Source organism: Eptatretus burgeri, chromosome 3 (genome assembly GCF_056783735.1).
Source record: "Eptatretus burgeri isolate ZD-2024b chromosome 3, Ebu_testis_v1, whole genome shotgun sequence".
Lineage (NCBI taxonomy): Eukaryota > Metazoa > Chordata > Myxini > Myxiniformes > Myxinidae > Eptatretus > Eptatretus burgeri.
The window spans coordinates 86016729-86034892 of NC_140963.1; the positions used below are offsets into that span (position 1 = coordinate 86016729).

At 43.1% G+C, this 18164-nt stretch overlaps 1 protein-coding gene across 6 annotated transcripts in view; it reads left to right on the forward strand.

Moving 5' to 3' along the window:
* LOC147030369 (sodium channel protein type 1 subunit alpha-like) overlaps nt 1-18164 on the forward strand; it is a 269967-nt gene that overhangs the window by 81716 nt on the left and 170087 nt on the right. For all 6 annotated transcript variants that reach the window (XM_085874344.1, XM_085874339.1, XM_085874338.1 and 3 more), the window contains 3 exons: nt 2595-2819; nt 8195-8258; nt 12826-12967. In XM_085874344.1, coding sequence (XP_085730470.1) covers nt 2595-2819; nt 8195-8258; nt 12826-12967 — 431 coding nt within the window. The remainder of the gene's footprint in view (nt 1-2594; nt 2820-8194; nt 8259-12825; nt 12968-18164) is intronic.

Genomic DNA, 18164 nt, shown 5'->3' on the forward strand with positions numbered 1-18164 from the left:
ACACACATCGACGTATGTAGACGTATTCCAATGACGTCTTCCGGTCGACAAAAAAAAATAAATGAACGTGTTTCTAGCTTACAACTGCCATATAAAGACGTGTTCCCAGCGATTTTGGGAATTGGTATATAAAAAATGCTGCTCATAAAAGGGGAACCCAACAGTGTTTTCGAGTCCTTTTTGAGTCGATGTCCATGTCAGCAGTAACAGTATCAGTATCAGTATCAGTATTAGTATTAGTATTAGTAGTAGTTTGTTCATGTTGGCAGTAGTAGGTGAGTGTGAGGGGGAGGGTGTGGGTTATGATGGATCGTCCTTGCGTTTAACGATTTAACGATTTAAATGATAAACTCAACGATTTAAATGGCTGCATCTCCACTATTGAAAGTAGACGCTTGTGCTCAACAATTGGATTTTTTTTACACTCAACGACTTTTAAACGGTACCACTCAGCTATTTTCATTGTTTACAATGAACGATTTTAATTGCTGTCACTCGCCTTTGTTTTTTGACGCTGGGGTTTGGAAATTTGAAGCGTTGTTTCTGAACGTGTTAAAACGCTCAAACTCGATTATTTTAAAAAGACGCTGCCGATGGACAATTGGAATCATAGCCAAACTAGACATCGAAGTGTGAACATCCTCGTCATGCCGAAGAAAAGTTTGAAGAATGCTGCAAATAAGTGTCCTGGCCGTGGCCGTGGACGCTGACGCAAGGACGATCCATTATACCGACGTCTTTCAGCCTATGAGTAACTTAAAAGTAACGTCTGTCGACGTGTGGCAACGATCACGTAGCGTGCCAACAACACGTTAATCATAGGTAGGAAATAAGTTTCGGGTACGCTAAACATTACCTCGGCGTGTCTCAACTTATGATTAACTTATAAGTAGCATGTGTTGACGTCTGTCAACGATCGCAGACCGTGCATACAACTTGTGGCCAGCGTAGCGGAACGTGTGAGTCATACGCCAGCATACGTCATGAAATTTCAAGCATGAAAAAATTTGAGGACAACCAAAAAGTACAACGTTTAAAGCCAACGTACAACGACGTATGGCAGTGTTTTTCAGCATGCTCTCAATGTTATCAAAACTTACCCATAACGTATTCAACGTGTGCCAGCGTTTTAGAAAAAAAATTCAAAAATTGGCATACGTTGGCTAAAACGTCAAGGTGTGACCGGGCCTAAACTGAACACTTTTCACATATCATCATATGCCCCTCGTTGTAGTTATTCCACAAGCTTTCAGTTAGCCGATAATATTGTTTGAACTCCTTGTTACATTTCACGAATGGGGGAGGAAGTAGGGTGTTCCTTAGCAATTTTCATAGCTGGTGTGGTAAGGGGGGGTAGGGGGTGGAGGTACACCCCTGGCCCCCTTCGTTTTTTTCATTGGAGGGATGCTTGGCACATGAACTGCACCGGCCCACTTTGCTTCTCATCGTGAGCTGCGCGGCTTCGCATCGGAGCATGGCTATCATGAGAGGTGGGGGCGGGATGGGAGGGGGGGGAGGTTGAGGTTAGGGGGTTCTTTTTCTTGCCATTGTCCTGATCAAACTGAATCGTGCAAAAGCCAGAGCTCGGTGGAGGCAAAATTATACAAATGATTGACTACCTTGTGTCATTTTGAAAATTCTATATTCATTACTTATTTTTAAAACCTTTGGCGATTTATTTCATGGTTTTACATGCTTTTCCCATTTCTATCACGTAACTTTGTGTCTCCTCACTGCGTTGACTGGATTTTAAAAGAAAACTTGAAATTTGCAGCAGGTGAAAACTCGATGCGAATCTTGTCGGGTTACCTGAACTTCCACGAGTTTAACGCAAAGCGTGTTCCTGCAGCAGACCAAAAGAACCTCATAAGTAGCTTTGGGAGTCATCACTCATCAAACGTTCTCTATCTGTGGGCAACCTTGAATGACAATTGAGAGTAACAAATTGATTCAGAGCAAAGAAGATTATTTGTTTTTGTAATTACACACGCAGTCTTTCGCCCTCCATGTACTATCCTGCACAAGGATAACCGGAAGTTTTACACACCCTTTTGTTCTCTCATTACCACTGCATCACGATTATGGCAGGGGTGAAGAGGAAAGGAGGGCAGGGCACATATCTTGCTTGCATCATATAGGGGGGGGGGGGGATGGTTTGTATTGGGACATCCATTGCAACAGCTATTCTTCGCCAGTGATGTTTTGGGCCAATATACTGTATTTGCATTTCCTTGATTAAAATCGAATTTTTGATCAACGAAATTATAATGCTCAACCAAAATGTTGTCAACTAATATAATTGACCAAGAATCGCTGCAAGATGGGGCATCCCAATGCTGGGGTGTACATGTCCCAGTACACCCCAGTTTTCCGAACTATCCCTGCTGAGGCAAGACCTCTTAGAACTCTTCCTTTTCTCATAATCCTGAACTGCTACATAGACAAACTACTGCTGCTGTCAAATACTTTCACCACCTCCACAATGCAAAGTACTTTGACACTGGAAGCATGCACTCAACACGCTCGTCTAGCATGCATGGCTTGGTGGGTGGTGGGTGATGGCGCAACGGGGTCTCATGCCATGTTTTCTGCAGGTCTCAAGACCATTGTGGGTGCACTGATTCAGGCCACAAAGCAGCTTTCCGATGTCATGATCCTCACCGTCTTCTGTCTGAGTGTGTTTGCACTCATTGGCTTGCAGCTTTTCATGGGAAATCTGCGTCAAAAATGTGTTCTCATTTTCAACGCTACCATGCTCAACAGCACCACCTTCCCAATAAACTTCACCTTCAACTGGGAGATGTACATCAAGGATCCAAGTATGCGAGTTGACTTGTGGTTTCCTATAAGATTGCTGGATTCTTAAAGCCTTCTTGCATAACATGCTTATCTGAAGTTTTAGAGGTGAATTTAAAATTATTCATTTTCTAGCTCAGATATTTCTGCTTTGGGGAGCGATTAGGAGAGCTTACAGGGTAACCATGCATAACTACCAAAAAGGAACAAGTTGTCATCAATAATAGCTAAAAACTTAGAAAACCATATTTTATCTCATAATTTGTTTGAGTATTTTCACTCATTCTTGTTTCCATTGCAAGCACCATCTACTGATTACTTATCGATTGGGATGCTTCAGGGAAGGGGTGAGTCGGGTGATAAATTGAGAAAATGAACTTGGCAGAAAGGGAAGATAATGGCGGATGAGAAGTGAGGTAGAGAGAGAAGATAATGGTGGATGAGAAGAGAAAGAGAGATGGATGGATGGATGATGAGAGAAGGGAAAGACGTTTGGAAGGAGGGTTGGAGTAAGGGGGTGATAAGTAAGAGGAGCTTGTGTGGAGCATGCAAGATGGAGGACATTCTGCCATATTTTCATACGTCATAAATATGTGGGCCCCTATGAGTTTGTCATCACTTCAATAGGGTCCATTATGTTAATGGTTCATCAAGTAAAAAAATATCTGTTGGAGTTTGTGCAACCTTGGAGATTTAACACACTTGACATCAAATTAGATGTTCAGTATTTCTTTGTTACATTCCAGACAAGTATCCCTGGGCTGAAAAGTTTTATTTTGAACTTCCTTCAAAATACAGAGGGGGACAGGAGAATGCAGGACTCAGTGCAATTTGTCATCAATCCCTTTTTTGATACCGCAGTTATGTCCCCACCTAATCTTCTCTTATTTTATAATATAAAGGCCTCGTCTTTTCTAAGACCTGCTGGTCCTGGAATCACCTGAGCAAGTTGTTTTATGCTGAACCCTCTCTTGTCCAGCTTTCGTAATCATTTGGCTTATGTGTCGGTGAGAAATGAACTTCGTATTCATGATATTGTCTTATCAGACTCCTGAACAATACAAGCACGACACATTTTGATTTAACCATCATGCTCTTCCTGATAGATTTTTATTTATGCAAGCTTGAGGCTCATTGGTAGAGCGAGGCAACAGAGGGTAAATAGGTGATGTACTGACAATGGGGCAGGGGGGGCAACAGCTGGACACAACAAGCAAAGGAAGGAAGGAACAGGAAAAGAGGAGAGAGAGGAGAGGTAAGGAGGAAATGTAGTAATATGCAAGCAAGGGGGTTGGGTCCGTTAGGATTAATGTGGGTAGAAAATATCTTTAGTAGGGATGGTTGAATGCATGATAACTGTTGGGATGTTTGAAGACCTGGATGGAATATTGGGATTGAACAGCCTCAGGAAGATGGTTCTCCAGATGGGACAAAAGAGGAATGAAAGTCTTGGCTTGGTGATAAGCCTGGTTTTTGGGAGTTTAACGAGGAAGGAGTGACTGGAATAACACCTTCTGGAGGAATGGGGGAGAGTGGGAGGGCTGACAGGGCAAAGGGAGCCAATCCAAAGGAGAGGTGTTAAAAAACAGACCTCTCTTTTTTTTTCTTTTCTTTTTTTTTATATACATGCTCTCAGATTGTGAAAGAGTGATGACACAGAACAAAATCAGGACACAACACAACAAAGAGAACAGCAGAAGAAAAGGGAAAACACCAACAGCATGGCGGAGAGAGAAAGTAGATGGCTTTGGACAAATAAGGGATGCAGGTAATGACGAGGGGTAAGGGAGAACGCAAAGGGTGGACAATATAGATACATAAGCAAAATTTTGGGAGGGGTGAAGGGTGGTTTAACGGGTGTAGAAAATATCATGATTTTGGATGGGCAATGATTTGAGATGGTGGTGAACAGCTGTCTTGAAAATCTGGAGGAAAGAATGAGATTGAAAAGAGTATGGAAGTTGGTTCCACAGGTGGGGAAAAAGAGGAATAAATGAGTGGAGGTGAGCAGTGATTGTGGATTTAGGCAGTTTCACGAGGAGGGGGTTGCTGGAGGAATGCGTGCATCCTGCAGATACCTTGGGTGTGGTGGGGGGGGGGGCAATGCACAGAGAGAGCAGAGGGTGCAAGTACAGAAATTTGGCGGAAGAAGACAGAGAGACTCCAGACCTGCCGGTGATGGCGCAAGGATAGGCCCATCGGCTTCATTTCATCGTGAGAGAGTCCAATGATATTGAAAGACTTTGTTACCACAGCATAAAGCTGAGCAAGATGTGAGGCAGGGGAGCCAGCCCAGAGAGGAGAGCAGTACTCCATCAAGCTGCAGATGAAAGCCTTGTAGATAGGAGCTCAGGTGTGCCAAGGAAGGACTCGACACAACAGAGGATGCTCAGTTGGCATCTGGCTTTGGAGGCCAATTTTGAAATGTGGCTTGCCCAAGAGAGATCATTGCTGAGAGTGAGACCCAAGAGTTTTAGTGACTGAACTTCTTCGAGAGGGTTGTTAAGAAAGTAGATGGAAGGGTTTGCGGTTCGGTCCTTTCAGAGAGGGATAGAGAGAAGAGAGTGTAAGGGATTTCTCAGGATTGAAAGACATGTTCCAAGTGTTTGACCTGTTTGTCATTCTTGTCAAGGTCTGAGGAGGGGGAAGAGGTTGCTGCCTGTCTGTCAGAAGGATGAGGGACGTCATGGCAGAGAGTGGAGTCTTCAGCAAAGAGATAAAGAGGATTTTCCAGAGAGTCAGTGAGATCATTGGTGAAGATTAGGAATAATATGGGGCCTAGAACATTGGCTAGGGGTACTCTTGCCTTGACAGGAAGAGGAGATGAAAGGGTTCTCTTGAGAGCCACACAATGGCTACAACAGTGGAGGAAGTCAGTAATTCAAGAGTGGAGTTGACCTTGGATTCCATCGGCAGAGAGTTTGGAGAGCAGGACAGGAAGCGAGACAGTATCAAAAGCTCGAGATATATCCAGAGAGACGGGCATAATCTCATGTCTGATATTGAGGGCCTCCATCCATTGTTGGGAGAATAGAATCAGCATGTCGAAGGTAGAGTGACCAGGTCTGAATCCAAATTGATGATCTAAGATGAGGCTGTTGGAGAAAAGGAATGATTTTATGTCAACTGTGATGATGGAAGTGACTCAACCATGACTTTGCTGATGATTGGAAGTAAGCTAATTTGTCTGTAGTTGAGAGGATCCATTTTTGCACCTTTTTAATGGAATGTTTTGATGTTGGCTGATTTCCAAGCATACGGAAGATGACATATGGTAAATGACAGGGTGAAAAGGGCAGAAAGAGTAAGTGCAAGAGCAGCAGAGCAGGTTTTTAGGATTCATGAGTTGATGTCGTCTGGTCCAGTTGCAGAGTCAGAGTCGAGGGTTTCCAGAAACTTTCCACTTTTTCAGGTTAGGTGCAAAAGACACAGAAAACAGGAGCAGTTGGGTACGAATGGGAAAGGTGAGGACAGAGAGGTGTTGGTGACAAGATTTGTAACCAAAACACAGAATTGAGGCATTCAGCCTTCTCATGAGCAGAGTCGGCTGTGGTGCCATTTGAGGTGAGAGAAAAGATTGAAGGGGAGCATACACCAGAGACAGACTTGACAAGGCACCACCAGGTTTTAGAGGAGGGAGACAAGTTTGAAAGCTCATTATTGAGATTAGACAGGTATTGTTTTCTGGCTCTCCTGGGAGTTGACACGTACTTGTTGCAGGCTTTGTGGAATGATCTGAGGTTGCCTTCGGTTGGATTTGCCTTCCAGGGGGAGAATGCTGGTTGTTTTAAAGCCACTGCCTCACCCCAGGATTCAGAGAATGCGAGGATGGGTAAGATAACTGAAGATGAGATGGGATTACTCTGTGCATAAGACAAAGCAGGCTTCTGTGAAAGAATTTCCATGCTGAATTAATATTAGCAGCGATGGATGTAGGAGACCAGTCCGAAAGTGTGATGGCTGCTTGCAGTCCCTGCCAGTTGGCTTGAGTGAACTTCCAGATTTGCCAGCGCAGAGGCTGTTCTCTGAGAATGGCCTGAGAGATGTTGAGCTCCACGAGCACACGGTCTTTCCCTGATATGAAAGCAACAGGTCTTGTGCTTCGACTTCATCGCAGGAGATGCCATTAATGTTGGGGGTTTTAGATTCCACATTAATAATGAGTTTTTTTTCGATGCTGCATTTGCCTCAACTACCATGTGACTGTTCCACAATTATTCCTTTATCTTTTTCTTGACCTACCCTTTGCAGAATTTTCCCATTAAGGGAATTATTTATCTTCCTATTGTTTCTGCCTATTTTCATGACCTGAGAGACACCGCCATCTCACCAAACCTTTCTCTTCCCATCGTATATCCTCTGTTTTGTCCATCTGCAATTTTCCACATTTACCTTGCTTATCACCTTTTCCTGTCTGCTTATGTCCTAACTTGTGCTGCCTTTGTGTTCGTTCCTTCAATATTTCCTCCTCCTTGCTTGCATACCAACTCCTGCTCCACTGCAGTGCCAACCTCATCCCCTCCATCATGTAGGGCTTCCATCTAAACCAGCCCCCTGTGAACACCTTGGTTTTTATTTAGTTAATAAAACCCACCTGCCATTTCCTGGTTCATTCCAATAAACCATCGGAACTCTGTCTCATCTTTCTTTTCTTCCCAGCTCTTTTTACCCTACATTGACGTTGTGTTCTTTGCCTAACAACATGCACAGTGATTCCTAATTTACAATGATTCTTATTGTCAAGTGTATTCTTCGAATTACCACATACTTTTAGCATTACCTCCAGGAAGCATTTTGCCAACATTATTCCATTAGAATTCTTTACAGTGCCAACTCACCGTTACCATGTCTCCTCAGCACTTGCAGTGTTTTGACATTGATTACAGAGAGAGTAGGGGTGGGTATGATTGCAGCATGATCTTGCATACAGATTCAATTGCTTTGATCAAAGTGATCGATTTACCCCAGTGGCAAATTGTCTCAATCCGTCGTTCATTTCTCAACACGTAGCTATGGCAATGAGAACCATGAGTTGGCGTAATTGCTTCGATGAGCTCGTTTTGCATCTTGCAATTATATCAATTTAAACGATTTAGAAATGCATTTCTTCATACTGCGACAACCAAATTCCATATTTTAAAGCAGGATATGTTCGATCGGTGATCAAGATTCAGGGGGCCAATAGGCGGCGATTTTATTCCACGAACATGTTCATTTACTCGATGATTATAATCTTCCTTTGTCGATGCACCATATCGAGGAAGCTTGCATTAGATTTCAAGAGGCAGTTCGTCATTATATTTCTTTATTTTATTGCAGAAATGTATGGCCCAGTCCGACACAGGCCGGAGCAGCCATGCTTGATCATTGGATTTGTCCCCGCCCGTTTCCTCCCCAGGGTTTCATTATAAGCTGGAAGATGCGAAAGATCCTTTGCTATGTGGGAACAACTCTGATGCAGGGTGAGTCTTTGCTCATGGTAAAAACAGAGAGGGACAGGAGAATGCAGGACACAGTGTGATTTGTAATTATATCGGGAAAGGGCTCGAGTTCAGCACTCGTATTTGCAAAACAGCCAACCCTTACCAGCATGTAAGCATCACGTGATACAGTGAGCCACCTCTCACCATATGACAGCATTGTCTGTGTGGATAATTCAGACCTTTGAAATGGCCACAGTTGTGACGAACCTTGCTGCCACATTATTTTGCCATTCTCTGTTAACCCTCATCCATTTGACCATTGGTAACTGACAAATTATGTATGTAAGTTATAAGTGACCATTATAACCTACATGTGATATGGTTTCCATGAATGTTTCAGTTATCTCCTTGAGTCACACTGTGGCTTTTGTGTGAGATCATTGTTTGACAGCTCTTCCTGCCCAAGAAAACGTCGAACATGTGCATTGTCAGCTTTAATTACAGCACTTGTAGTTCAGGAAGCATAATCTCTATGAAAAAAGTACTTTTGGATGAAAGAGTGGCTCATGAGACTGAGAGAGAAGGGTACAGCCAAATATTCTGCGAATATCTCTCTCGAAATGTTTGATTCCCTTTTGAGGAGAAACTCGCATCAAAAAGTGTGATTCACATTTGAGAGAATCCATTCCACCTGCAGTATAGGCTCGAAGCAGCACTTGGGTTTTTGGGAGATGCTCTGCTCTACTTGCATTGGTTCTCTGAACGCAACTGTTGGATGTATCTGACAAAAAATTTAAACTCGATCAGACTAAAGCATTTACGGTGGAATGAAGAACTGGCTTTGCTGTTTGCTTTGCTGAAAGTGTGTGTCAACCTTTATCAGTTACAACTCTCCTTCAAAACTAACACTTATAATGTCCATCAAGTCATTCCTACCTCTCAGTTCCAACTGACGTTGTTGGTGTATCAGTTGTGAAGGGTAACCTGGATGAGGTTTAATCCTGAAATTTGCTCTGCAAAATTTGGGCACAGCTGAGCCTTGGAGGGTATTAATAATTATCAGATAAATGCACCATCACAAGGGGGTTTCTCTCCCCTGATATGAATTCTCTGCAGTTTGAGTGCTTTGGGTAATTGTATTCCTGGTGTTGGCTTAATGGTTATGGTGGTGGGCTTGAGATCTGAGGATCCTGAGGATCCTGAGTTCAAATCCTGCCTGGATGTTGAATTAATACCAGGTGGGGTTGACTCTGCCAGTCATCCTTCCGAGGTCGGCAAAATGAGTGCCAGCTTGCTGGTATCCTGTGTCGGAGTGGCGACCCGTCCAGGATTGTACCCAATAGCTCAGGGGACTGCTTAGGCAGCACCAACGCTCTGCACAGAGTATGGTCCCGATGGATGGATGAATGGGTAATTGTGCTTCGATATGCAAAATAGGAGCTTCTTCATGGTGTGTGCATTTATTCATTGCATTTGACATAATTTGGACAGTGCAACCTAATTTTCAAGCATTTGGTGACCTGATGCAATACCTTCTATAGGTTAGAGCAGGAATTTGTGATTTGGCCATGGTGCCGGTAATAGCTCCCCTATTCTTCATGTGGACACCATGTGATCTTCAACGTCCACCGACTAATGCTGGTAAAAGAGATGCCCTGTTTTTAAAATTCCTCGGGGACAGCACTCACATTAGTGAATCACCTTGCCTGTGAAACACCGGATGACAGTTTATAGCGAGGTCGGGATTCAAACCTTTTCAATTTAGAGGCGGAGTGTGCATACCGCCACCCAAAAATTGCATTAGGATGCCGAGTTTGATAATTAACTGGATGAAGATGCATCCTATAAGTGGATGAAAACGTGTAATCTCCTGACCTTCTCCACTAATCCATCCAGGGATAATCTCTGCGCACAATGACCCACAACGTGAGTGGAGTTTTATCTCGGATATTAACTTTGACTGTCCACTAATCCACCAGTATTGATTGCCATTGCAGTGTAATTACACCACTGGTATACTCTGGGCAAACACAGCTGGTACAAAGTGTTGATTTATTTATTTATTATTTATTTATTTCTTTGGTTATTTTCCCCTATACAGTATAGTGCTATTTCCAAACGAGTAATGTTTGTGCACAGCGACCAAAAGAGCACTGGTTGTACAACCCAGGGGCCGCACCATTGGCTTACATTAACTGTGTCTGGACTAATGAAGGGTCCTTGCAACCTTTTCCAAAAATATAATATCACCAAACTGATAATGCATGGCACATACATGGCACGTTTGTGGATAGATTATGTCTGTGTATATACAGTTTATATATATATATATGTACACACAAACATTTTAAGGCCATTTTTCCCTGCTAGATTGGGGGTTAACCTTGCGGGTCCCATGACAATCTTCAATCATGGTTCCCTTTTTGAGGCAATTTTTTTTATGGCCAGATGCCATTCCTAACGCCAACCCTTTAGTTGCCTCTTACGACACGCAGGGATGCGGTGTACCTATTCTAAACCGGGGCACACAAGGAGATGCAGTATGTATGTATGTATGTATGTATACACACACACACACACACACACACACACACACACACACACACACACACACACACACACACACACACACACACACACACACACACACACACACACACACACACTCTGGAATTAAATATGGATCGAAGAGATTTTTGTGGAGATTAGCACAACAATCGAAAGATTGTCATGAAAGTTTGTAGCAAGCGTATTTAATTTTACAATATTAACGACAGGGTGTATTAAACATTTGAAACAGGGAGTCTGTATTTTAGCTGGGGTTGAAAGGAAAGTTTGTTTGATCAGACTGAATGGCTTGAATCGGACCTTACGTATTTATCCGATGGGATGGATTGATCCTTTTGAAATGTATTGAGGGATTTATGTTTGATCACCTTCATCCCTCAATGTACATTAAATATATTTAGGGATGAAGATTTGATTAATCAATCAGATCAAGATTGAATAAATCGGCCCAAATGTGATGGATCATTCTATTGTGGTGAATTGACCCAGTGAGATGGATCGATTCAATAAGATAGACCACTCCAATAAGATGGATTGGTCCATAGGGATATGGATCAATAAGATGGGATTAATGCTGCAGTGAGATGGATCATTCCAGTGAGATGATTTGATCCAATTTGATGAATCAATCCAATTGAAAAGATGTCTCAAATGGGATGAGATGAACTTGAGCCGGGCATGCAGCAGTACAAATCATTAGACTTCCACAGCTGTTTTGTGAAAGCATTACACGGGAATGCAAAGTGAATGGCAGGAATTGTTTGGTGGTTTAGATCTAAAGCACAAATAGAAATTACACACTCTGTGCTGATAGCCATAAAAATACTTGCTTAATACAACTGTACCAACATCTTCTCTTTCAGTCCCATGTGAATGAACGCATAATATGTTGCAGATCGCACAGTGCAAGTTTGAAGCAAATCGTCAGTGAAATCTGTTTGTTAATGTCAAGGTTGCTCGCAAAAGACACTTTGTTGTGTGAAATTCCACAACGTTGACTTGACCATTTCCAGGAAAGCACCTAACAGAGATAGATATTTGAGGTTATCCACATTCATGTGTGCTTTCTCCATGTAACATGCGGCACGCCTCTGTATCCTGGTTTTTGGTGCACGGGCCGTGTGTACATTTATTGTATACATAAGCTGTGCCATATATCTATGCCTTGCAATCAAGTGAAATTAATTGTACATTACTTTATAATTACCGTACGCCTTTTCCATTATGCTTCGGCCTGCGCATCCATATGAACTCAAACTTACAAACTAATAGTTCAGTCGTTAGTATGCTGTCACCTGTCATGTGCGTGACAGATGGTGAGATCCACGTCATTTTCATAATGCCACTCCTCTGCCACTTCATACCCCATGTGAACCATCCAAACATCACAATTTTCGATCTCACAAGTTTTCTCGTCAAAGTAATCAGGGCATAAACAACAATGAAGTGTAGGCCTTTAGGTCATAATCTGAGACACAGAAGTTTAAATGAGGGGCTGGCAGGATAGCCTCGTGGTGTGCACACTTGCTTCTGAGCTGTCTCGCCTGGGTCCGATTGTTGACGCAGCTACAAACTGTTATCCTGGTGTTTCACGTGCAGAGTAATGTATCAATGTGTGCACCTTCCCTCAATGGACATTAGACTGCGTATCCCATCTGTCACCATTGATTGGTGTATGTTAAAGATCCAACGGTGTCAGTCACGAAGAGCAGGTGAGTTTTCACCGGCACCCTGAACAATTACAAATTCCTGGCACCTTTAGTCAAATGTTACCTGGCCAGCCAATTCCTGCTGGACTGGGACCAAAAACTTTCTCTGGCCGACCCCACAAAAACGTGGGAGTAATTGAGGCCATAGATTAAGTAGTATTAGTAGTCGTAGTTTATTTGAAATAATGTTTGTTGTACAGTGTTTCAAGTGTCGACCACTTTTTTTTCCTCCAAATTAAGTTCCCATTCTCTCTGTCTCTGCCAGTTTTGCCCTGTGATAAGACATTAGTATATAATTGACCTGACTGCAAACATGGCCGTGTGTACAGGAAATGCCCAGAGGGTTACACCTGCATCAAAGTTGGTGAGAACCCAAACTATGGCTACACGAGCTTCGACACCTTCGGCTGGGCCTTCCTGTCGCTCTTTCGCCTCATGACCCAGGACTACTGGGAGAACCTCTACCAGCTGGTAATGTCCTCTCCTCCACACTCTCTATCAATACACAACTCACTCCCTGGCATCTATAGCAGTCGGCGTGCTTGCCACACTTCCGTCTTGCCCCAGTTGGGACCTCATCTATGGCTGCCCTTGCTGTCAGCTGCCTTGCCTCTTGAGGCCAAAAAGGTTTCACATGGCAGTCATGCCATTTGCTCTGGCTTCCTGTGGTATAACCAATGACAGTACTTCCATCACTCTGACTGAGCAGGTGCTACGATTACCCTGCATTACCTCCACGAGGCTTGCGGTCTCATTGTCTGGATATCTGGTGTTGTTTGGCCTGGGTGATAAAGCCTACATGCTCTGTGGCTGACGCACCACGATGGTGCGTGTTTGTACCCACATATCGGCTGGCAATAAATATACCGAGTGCATTTCTGGAGGAGTCATTATGTTGTGCCTTTCGTTTCTCAAGCGCAGAAAATCAGCATGCACTCGAAAGTCCTTGGGCCCATGGCTAATCTCGCCACTTATATAACAGAGAATAGAACAACAGTTATTATTAATCATAACCTTTGGAACAACATCTTAGAGTATAAGGAGCTATTTGTTTATTTTGAACACCTTGAGTGTTCCACCTTGAGTGGCCTTCGGCTTTGTGGAGGACGAAATTCCATTTAAAAAAAGAACACATAGGGATGGGAGGAGATGGGATTGAATTGGGGGTGAGGTGGAGAGAAAATGGAGAATATATATATATATATATATATATATATATATATATATATATATATATATATATATATATATATATATATACATAGGAGAAAGGTGATTGGGAGGAGTGTGGAGAGAAGGGAAGATTTTGGTGGATGATAAGGAATATGGGGGGGGGGAGGGGTGCAGGACGTGCGTGGGAATGTGGAGATGAGAGCAAGAGGTCACAATATCTGTAAAATCTTTATTGAAATCTGTTTTTTAATGTCAAGGAACTTTTATCAATTCAGAACAACTGTGCTGAGTTGGAGTCGGATGTCTATTCATGCTTCAGCTTTATCGGAAGTATTGCCATTGACCCGAGTTGAGGTTGTAGTGGTTGGAACACTTGATGGGAGCAGAAGTCGGGCAAGTGCAGGGGCATGCTTGTAAGGTCGCGGAAGCGCAACATTTAATCTTGTCCACCATTACCAACCATTTTCCTTGCTCGCATTCGCTCTCTCCTCCACAAAAGAGGAATTGATGTGCTACATTGTTACCAGGAAGGACTTTCATGATTTCTGTACATATTTACCACTCAGACCTGGCTCGATGGATCTATCCTGGACTCTGCCATGGCGCCTCCTGGATTCATGTTATTCCAGTCTGACAGCTTATTTGACGGCGTTGAGAAGGAAAGAGATGGGCTCTGTGTTTTCTGATATACGAACAATGGTGCACGGATATTAAACTACTTTCTCAGTCCTGCACTTTTGATATAGAGACTGACCATCCGATGCCAACCTTTTTATCGTCCACGCGAAATCCAATCATTGATTTTAACGGTCGTCTACATCCCCCCTGAGGCCAACGTCTGCCCTCAATTAGTTTATAGACATCGTAACAAAGAATGAGAACGCGAATCCGAGGCGATGCCATTCTCATTATCGCCGGTGATTTAAATCAAAGGAATCTGAAGAAAGGCTGTCTTAAGTTTTACCAACATGTGACACGCCCCACACAAAAAGAGAGAACACTGGACCACTGTTACACGACCTTCGAAGGAGCGTACAAGTCACTGAAATGTGCTCCTCTTGGTGATTCCGATCACAACATAGTCCACTTGGTTCCTTCGTACAGGCAACAACTGAAACGTCAAAAGCCAATTCAGAGGTCGGTGCCTCAGCGGTCAATGTTGGCCATTGAACGATTACGTGGATGTTTTGTCTGCACTGATTGGAATATATTCCAGGAAGATGAGGACATAAACATTGATAGGTGTTCAGAGGATATCCTCAGTTCTATGCATTCCGACTAACGAAGTGTTTACATATGCAAATGAAAATCCAAGGTTTGGCAGTTACCTGAGGAATAAACTTGCAGCAAGGAATGAGACATTGAGGAGTAAAAATGTCAGAGCATTCAACAAAGCCAAGTTCGATTCACACAAAGCTGTTCAAGCAGCCAAACGGGATTACAAGCGGAAGCTGGTGGATAATTTTTTGACCGGTAATTCAAAAGAAGTGTGGAAAGCAATTCAGACAATATCTCCCAACAAACCAAAGTCCAAACCTGTTGTGTCAGATGACACCACCTTACTTGACCAATTGAACTCATTCTACAGCTCTTGTGATCACCAGAACTCTTCGTGCAAGATAAGTTGTGATGTTAATAGTCCTTTTACGATCACCATCTCTGTTGCCAGGCATGTCCTTTCAAGGTTGCTCATGACAAAAGCCCTTGGTTTGCTCACTCACATTGCTCACTCAGGTTGTGTGCTGATGAACTGTCTGGTATTTTAACTTTCTTATTTAATTGGTCACTTCACGTTTGTCAAGTGCCACATATTTTAAAGGAATCAATCATTGTACCTGTTCCAAAGCGATGTCCAGTTAGTTGCCTGAATGATTACAAGCCATCGGCACTTACGTCTCGTGTTATGAAGACATTTGAACATCTTGTATTCAGTTCTTTAAAATCGGTTCTTCCTGCTTCGTTAGACTCTCTTAAGTTCGCATACAGTGTGAATCATTCTATTGATGATGCGGTTTCGCTCACTCTCCAAGTTATGTTTCACAGCATCTTCATAAACCTTGCTCCACCTATGCTCGGCTTCTTTTTGTTGATTTTTAGTTCTTCTTTACTCCTATTTTAATCATTAAAATTGCATATGAAATTAGTTGCTTTTGGTCTTGATGGCTCTTTGTGCAAATTGATTTTTTTTTTTTTATTATTATGTCTGATAGGCTGCAAGTTGTTAGAATAGGATCTCACTTTTCAAATCCAATCAGATTGTATACTGGTACTCTTCAAGGATGTGTACTAAGCCCTTTATTGTATTCTTTTTTTTTTAACCTATGATTGTATGCCATCTCTTGAAAATTTCCAGATGGTAAAGCTTGCAGATGATGCAACCGTTGTGGGACTCATTCACAATGGTGAGGAAAGTAATTATCGCCAGCAGGTCGAAATGCTCATGTGTTGGTGCTCAGACTACAACTTAGAGCTCAACATCAATAAAACAAAGTAAATTATTGTTGATTTTTGAAAGAACAAGTTCGGAATTAACCCCCTTTTTATTGACTGCGCTGAGGTTGAAATTGTGGATTCCTTTCAATTCCTCGGTATCCATATTTATGATGATCTATTGCTGGGAGGTGAATCTCGATCATTGTGTGAACAAGGCCCATCAGCGGTTGTACTTCCCGAGGCGACGTAAAAGTTTTCATGTCATCACTACCGTTCTTGTGAAATTTTATCGGGCAGTGATCGAGAGTGTATCAACACTCGCCGTCGCCGTCTGATTTGGTAGCAGCACAGAAACTGCAAGGAAGAATTGTTTCGTGTTTAAGAGGCATCGGTAATTATTGGAGTGGACCTGCCTTTGGGAGATAGTCTGTCTGAAAACCAGTGTGTTAAAAGAGCTGAGACAATTTTTTACAATGTGTTCCATCCCTTGCATAACCTTTTCATCTCCTGCCATCGAGGAAATGATACAGAGCTCTCAGGATTAAGTCAGAGAGTTCAAAAGGTCATTTTATCCCACTGTTGTTCGTTTTATTAATTCATTATAAACTGAAAGGGCACTCAGTAGAGTGCGTACCTCCGCCCAGCTGATTAGTTTATGTTTTGTCTTCCACTGATAGGCTGGATCTGGATTCGGACCTAAACTGAAATTTAATCAGCTTGTTCTTGTCACCTAACTAATTCATCCACCAAGTTTGGTCCGAATCCATCCACAACTTTTTGAGATATTTTGTTCACAAACAAACAGACAGATGGAGAGGTGTGAAAACTTAACCTCCATCCACCTTTGGTGGCGGAGGCAACTATTGTGATGTATTCTTAACACGCACATGCCACGACAAATTATATTGTATGGTATCATGCATATAGCAAGAAACTGTATTCTATTCCATAATTTATGCCATATTTCCTTATGTAATAGAGAGATGGCCAATATGGGCTTTGTTCACGTTGCCATTAATGCATATCTACCATCATGGATTTTTTTTCTATCTCCCATCATTTTTCACCCTCCACATATTAATTTCACCCCCCAAGCACCAAACTCGCAACACCCTCCCCCAAACCCCAAGTATCAACCCCCTTTCCCAACCCCCCTTCCCCCCCAAGTCTCAACCCCCCATCTTCTAACTGTCTCCTCTTTACTCCCCCCCCAACCCAACTCTATATCCTTCTTTCCCCTTTTCTTCTTAAAGTCCTCAACCCCCCCTCCCAACCCCTCAACCTCCCTCTCCCTACTCTCTGTGTTCCCTACTCCAACTCTCTGCCCTCACACCCACAACTCTCTACCCTCACAGCTCCAACTCTCTGCCCTCGCACCCCCAACTCTCTGCCCTCACAGCTCCAACTCTCTGCCCTCACAGCTCCAACTCTCTGCCCTCGCACCCCCAACTCTCTGCCCTCGCACCCCCAACTCTCTGCCCTCGCACCCCCAACTCTCTGCCCTCGCACCCCCAACTCTCTGCCCTCGCACCCCCAACTCTCTGCCCTCGCACCCCCAACTCTCTGCCCTCGCACCCCCAACTCTCTGCCCTCGCACCCCCAACTCTCTGCCCTCACACCCCCAACTCTCTGCTCTTGCACCCCTTACTTTCTGCCCTCAGTCTCAACTCTCTTCCCTCACATCCCCAACTCTCTGCTCACATCCCCAACTCTCTGCTCTCACAGCACCAACTCTCTGCCCTCGCACTTTTTTTTTTAAAGAATTTAATTATCCTTTATTGTCCATGTGAAACATGTAAATGTTTCATCCACTGGCATTGCAATTAAAAAAGGGTGCATCATATCCTTTTCACATGATCATTGTACATGTGAATTGAATTAGGCAGACATGATAGTCAAAAACGATAGCACAAGGTAAGTGGAGCATGAAAGCGAGTGCCTGAATGATTAAAACATGTCTGCGTTGTTCCTGCACTGTTCCTGTTCCCGTTCGTCAAGAACAATGTTAAAATGATGACGGAATGTTAAATTCACAATCTCTTCCCTATTTCTTTCCGTTCTT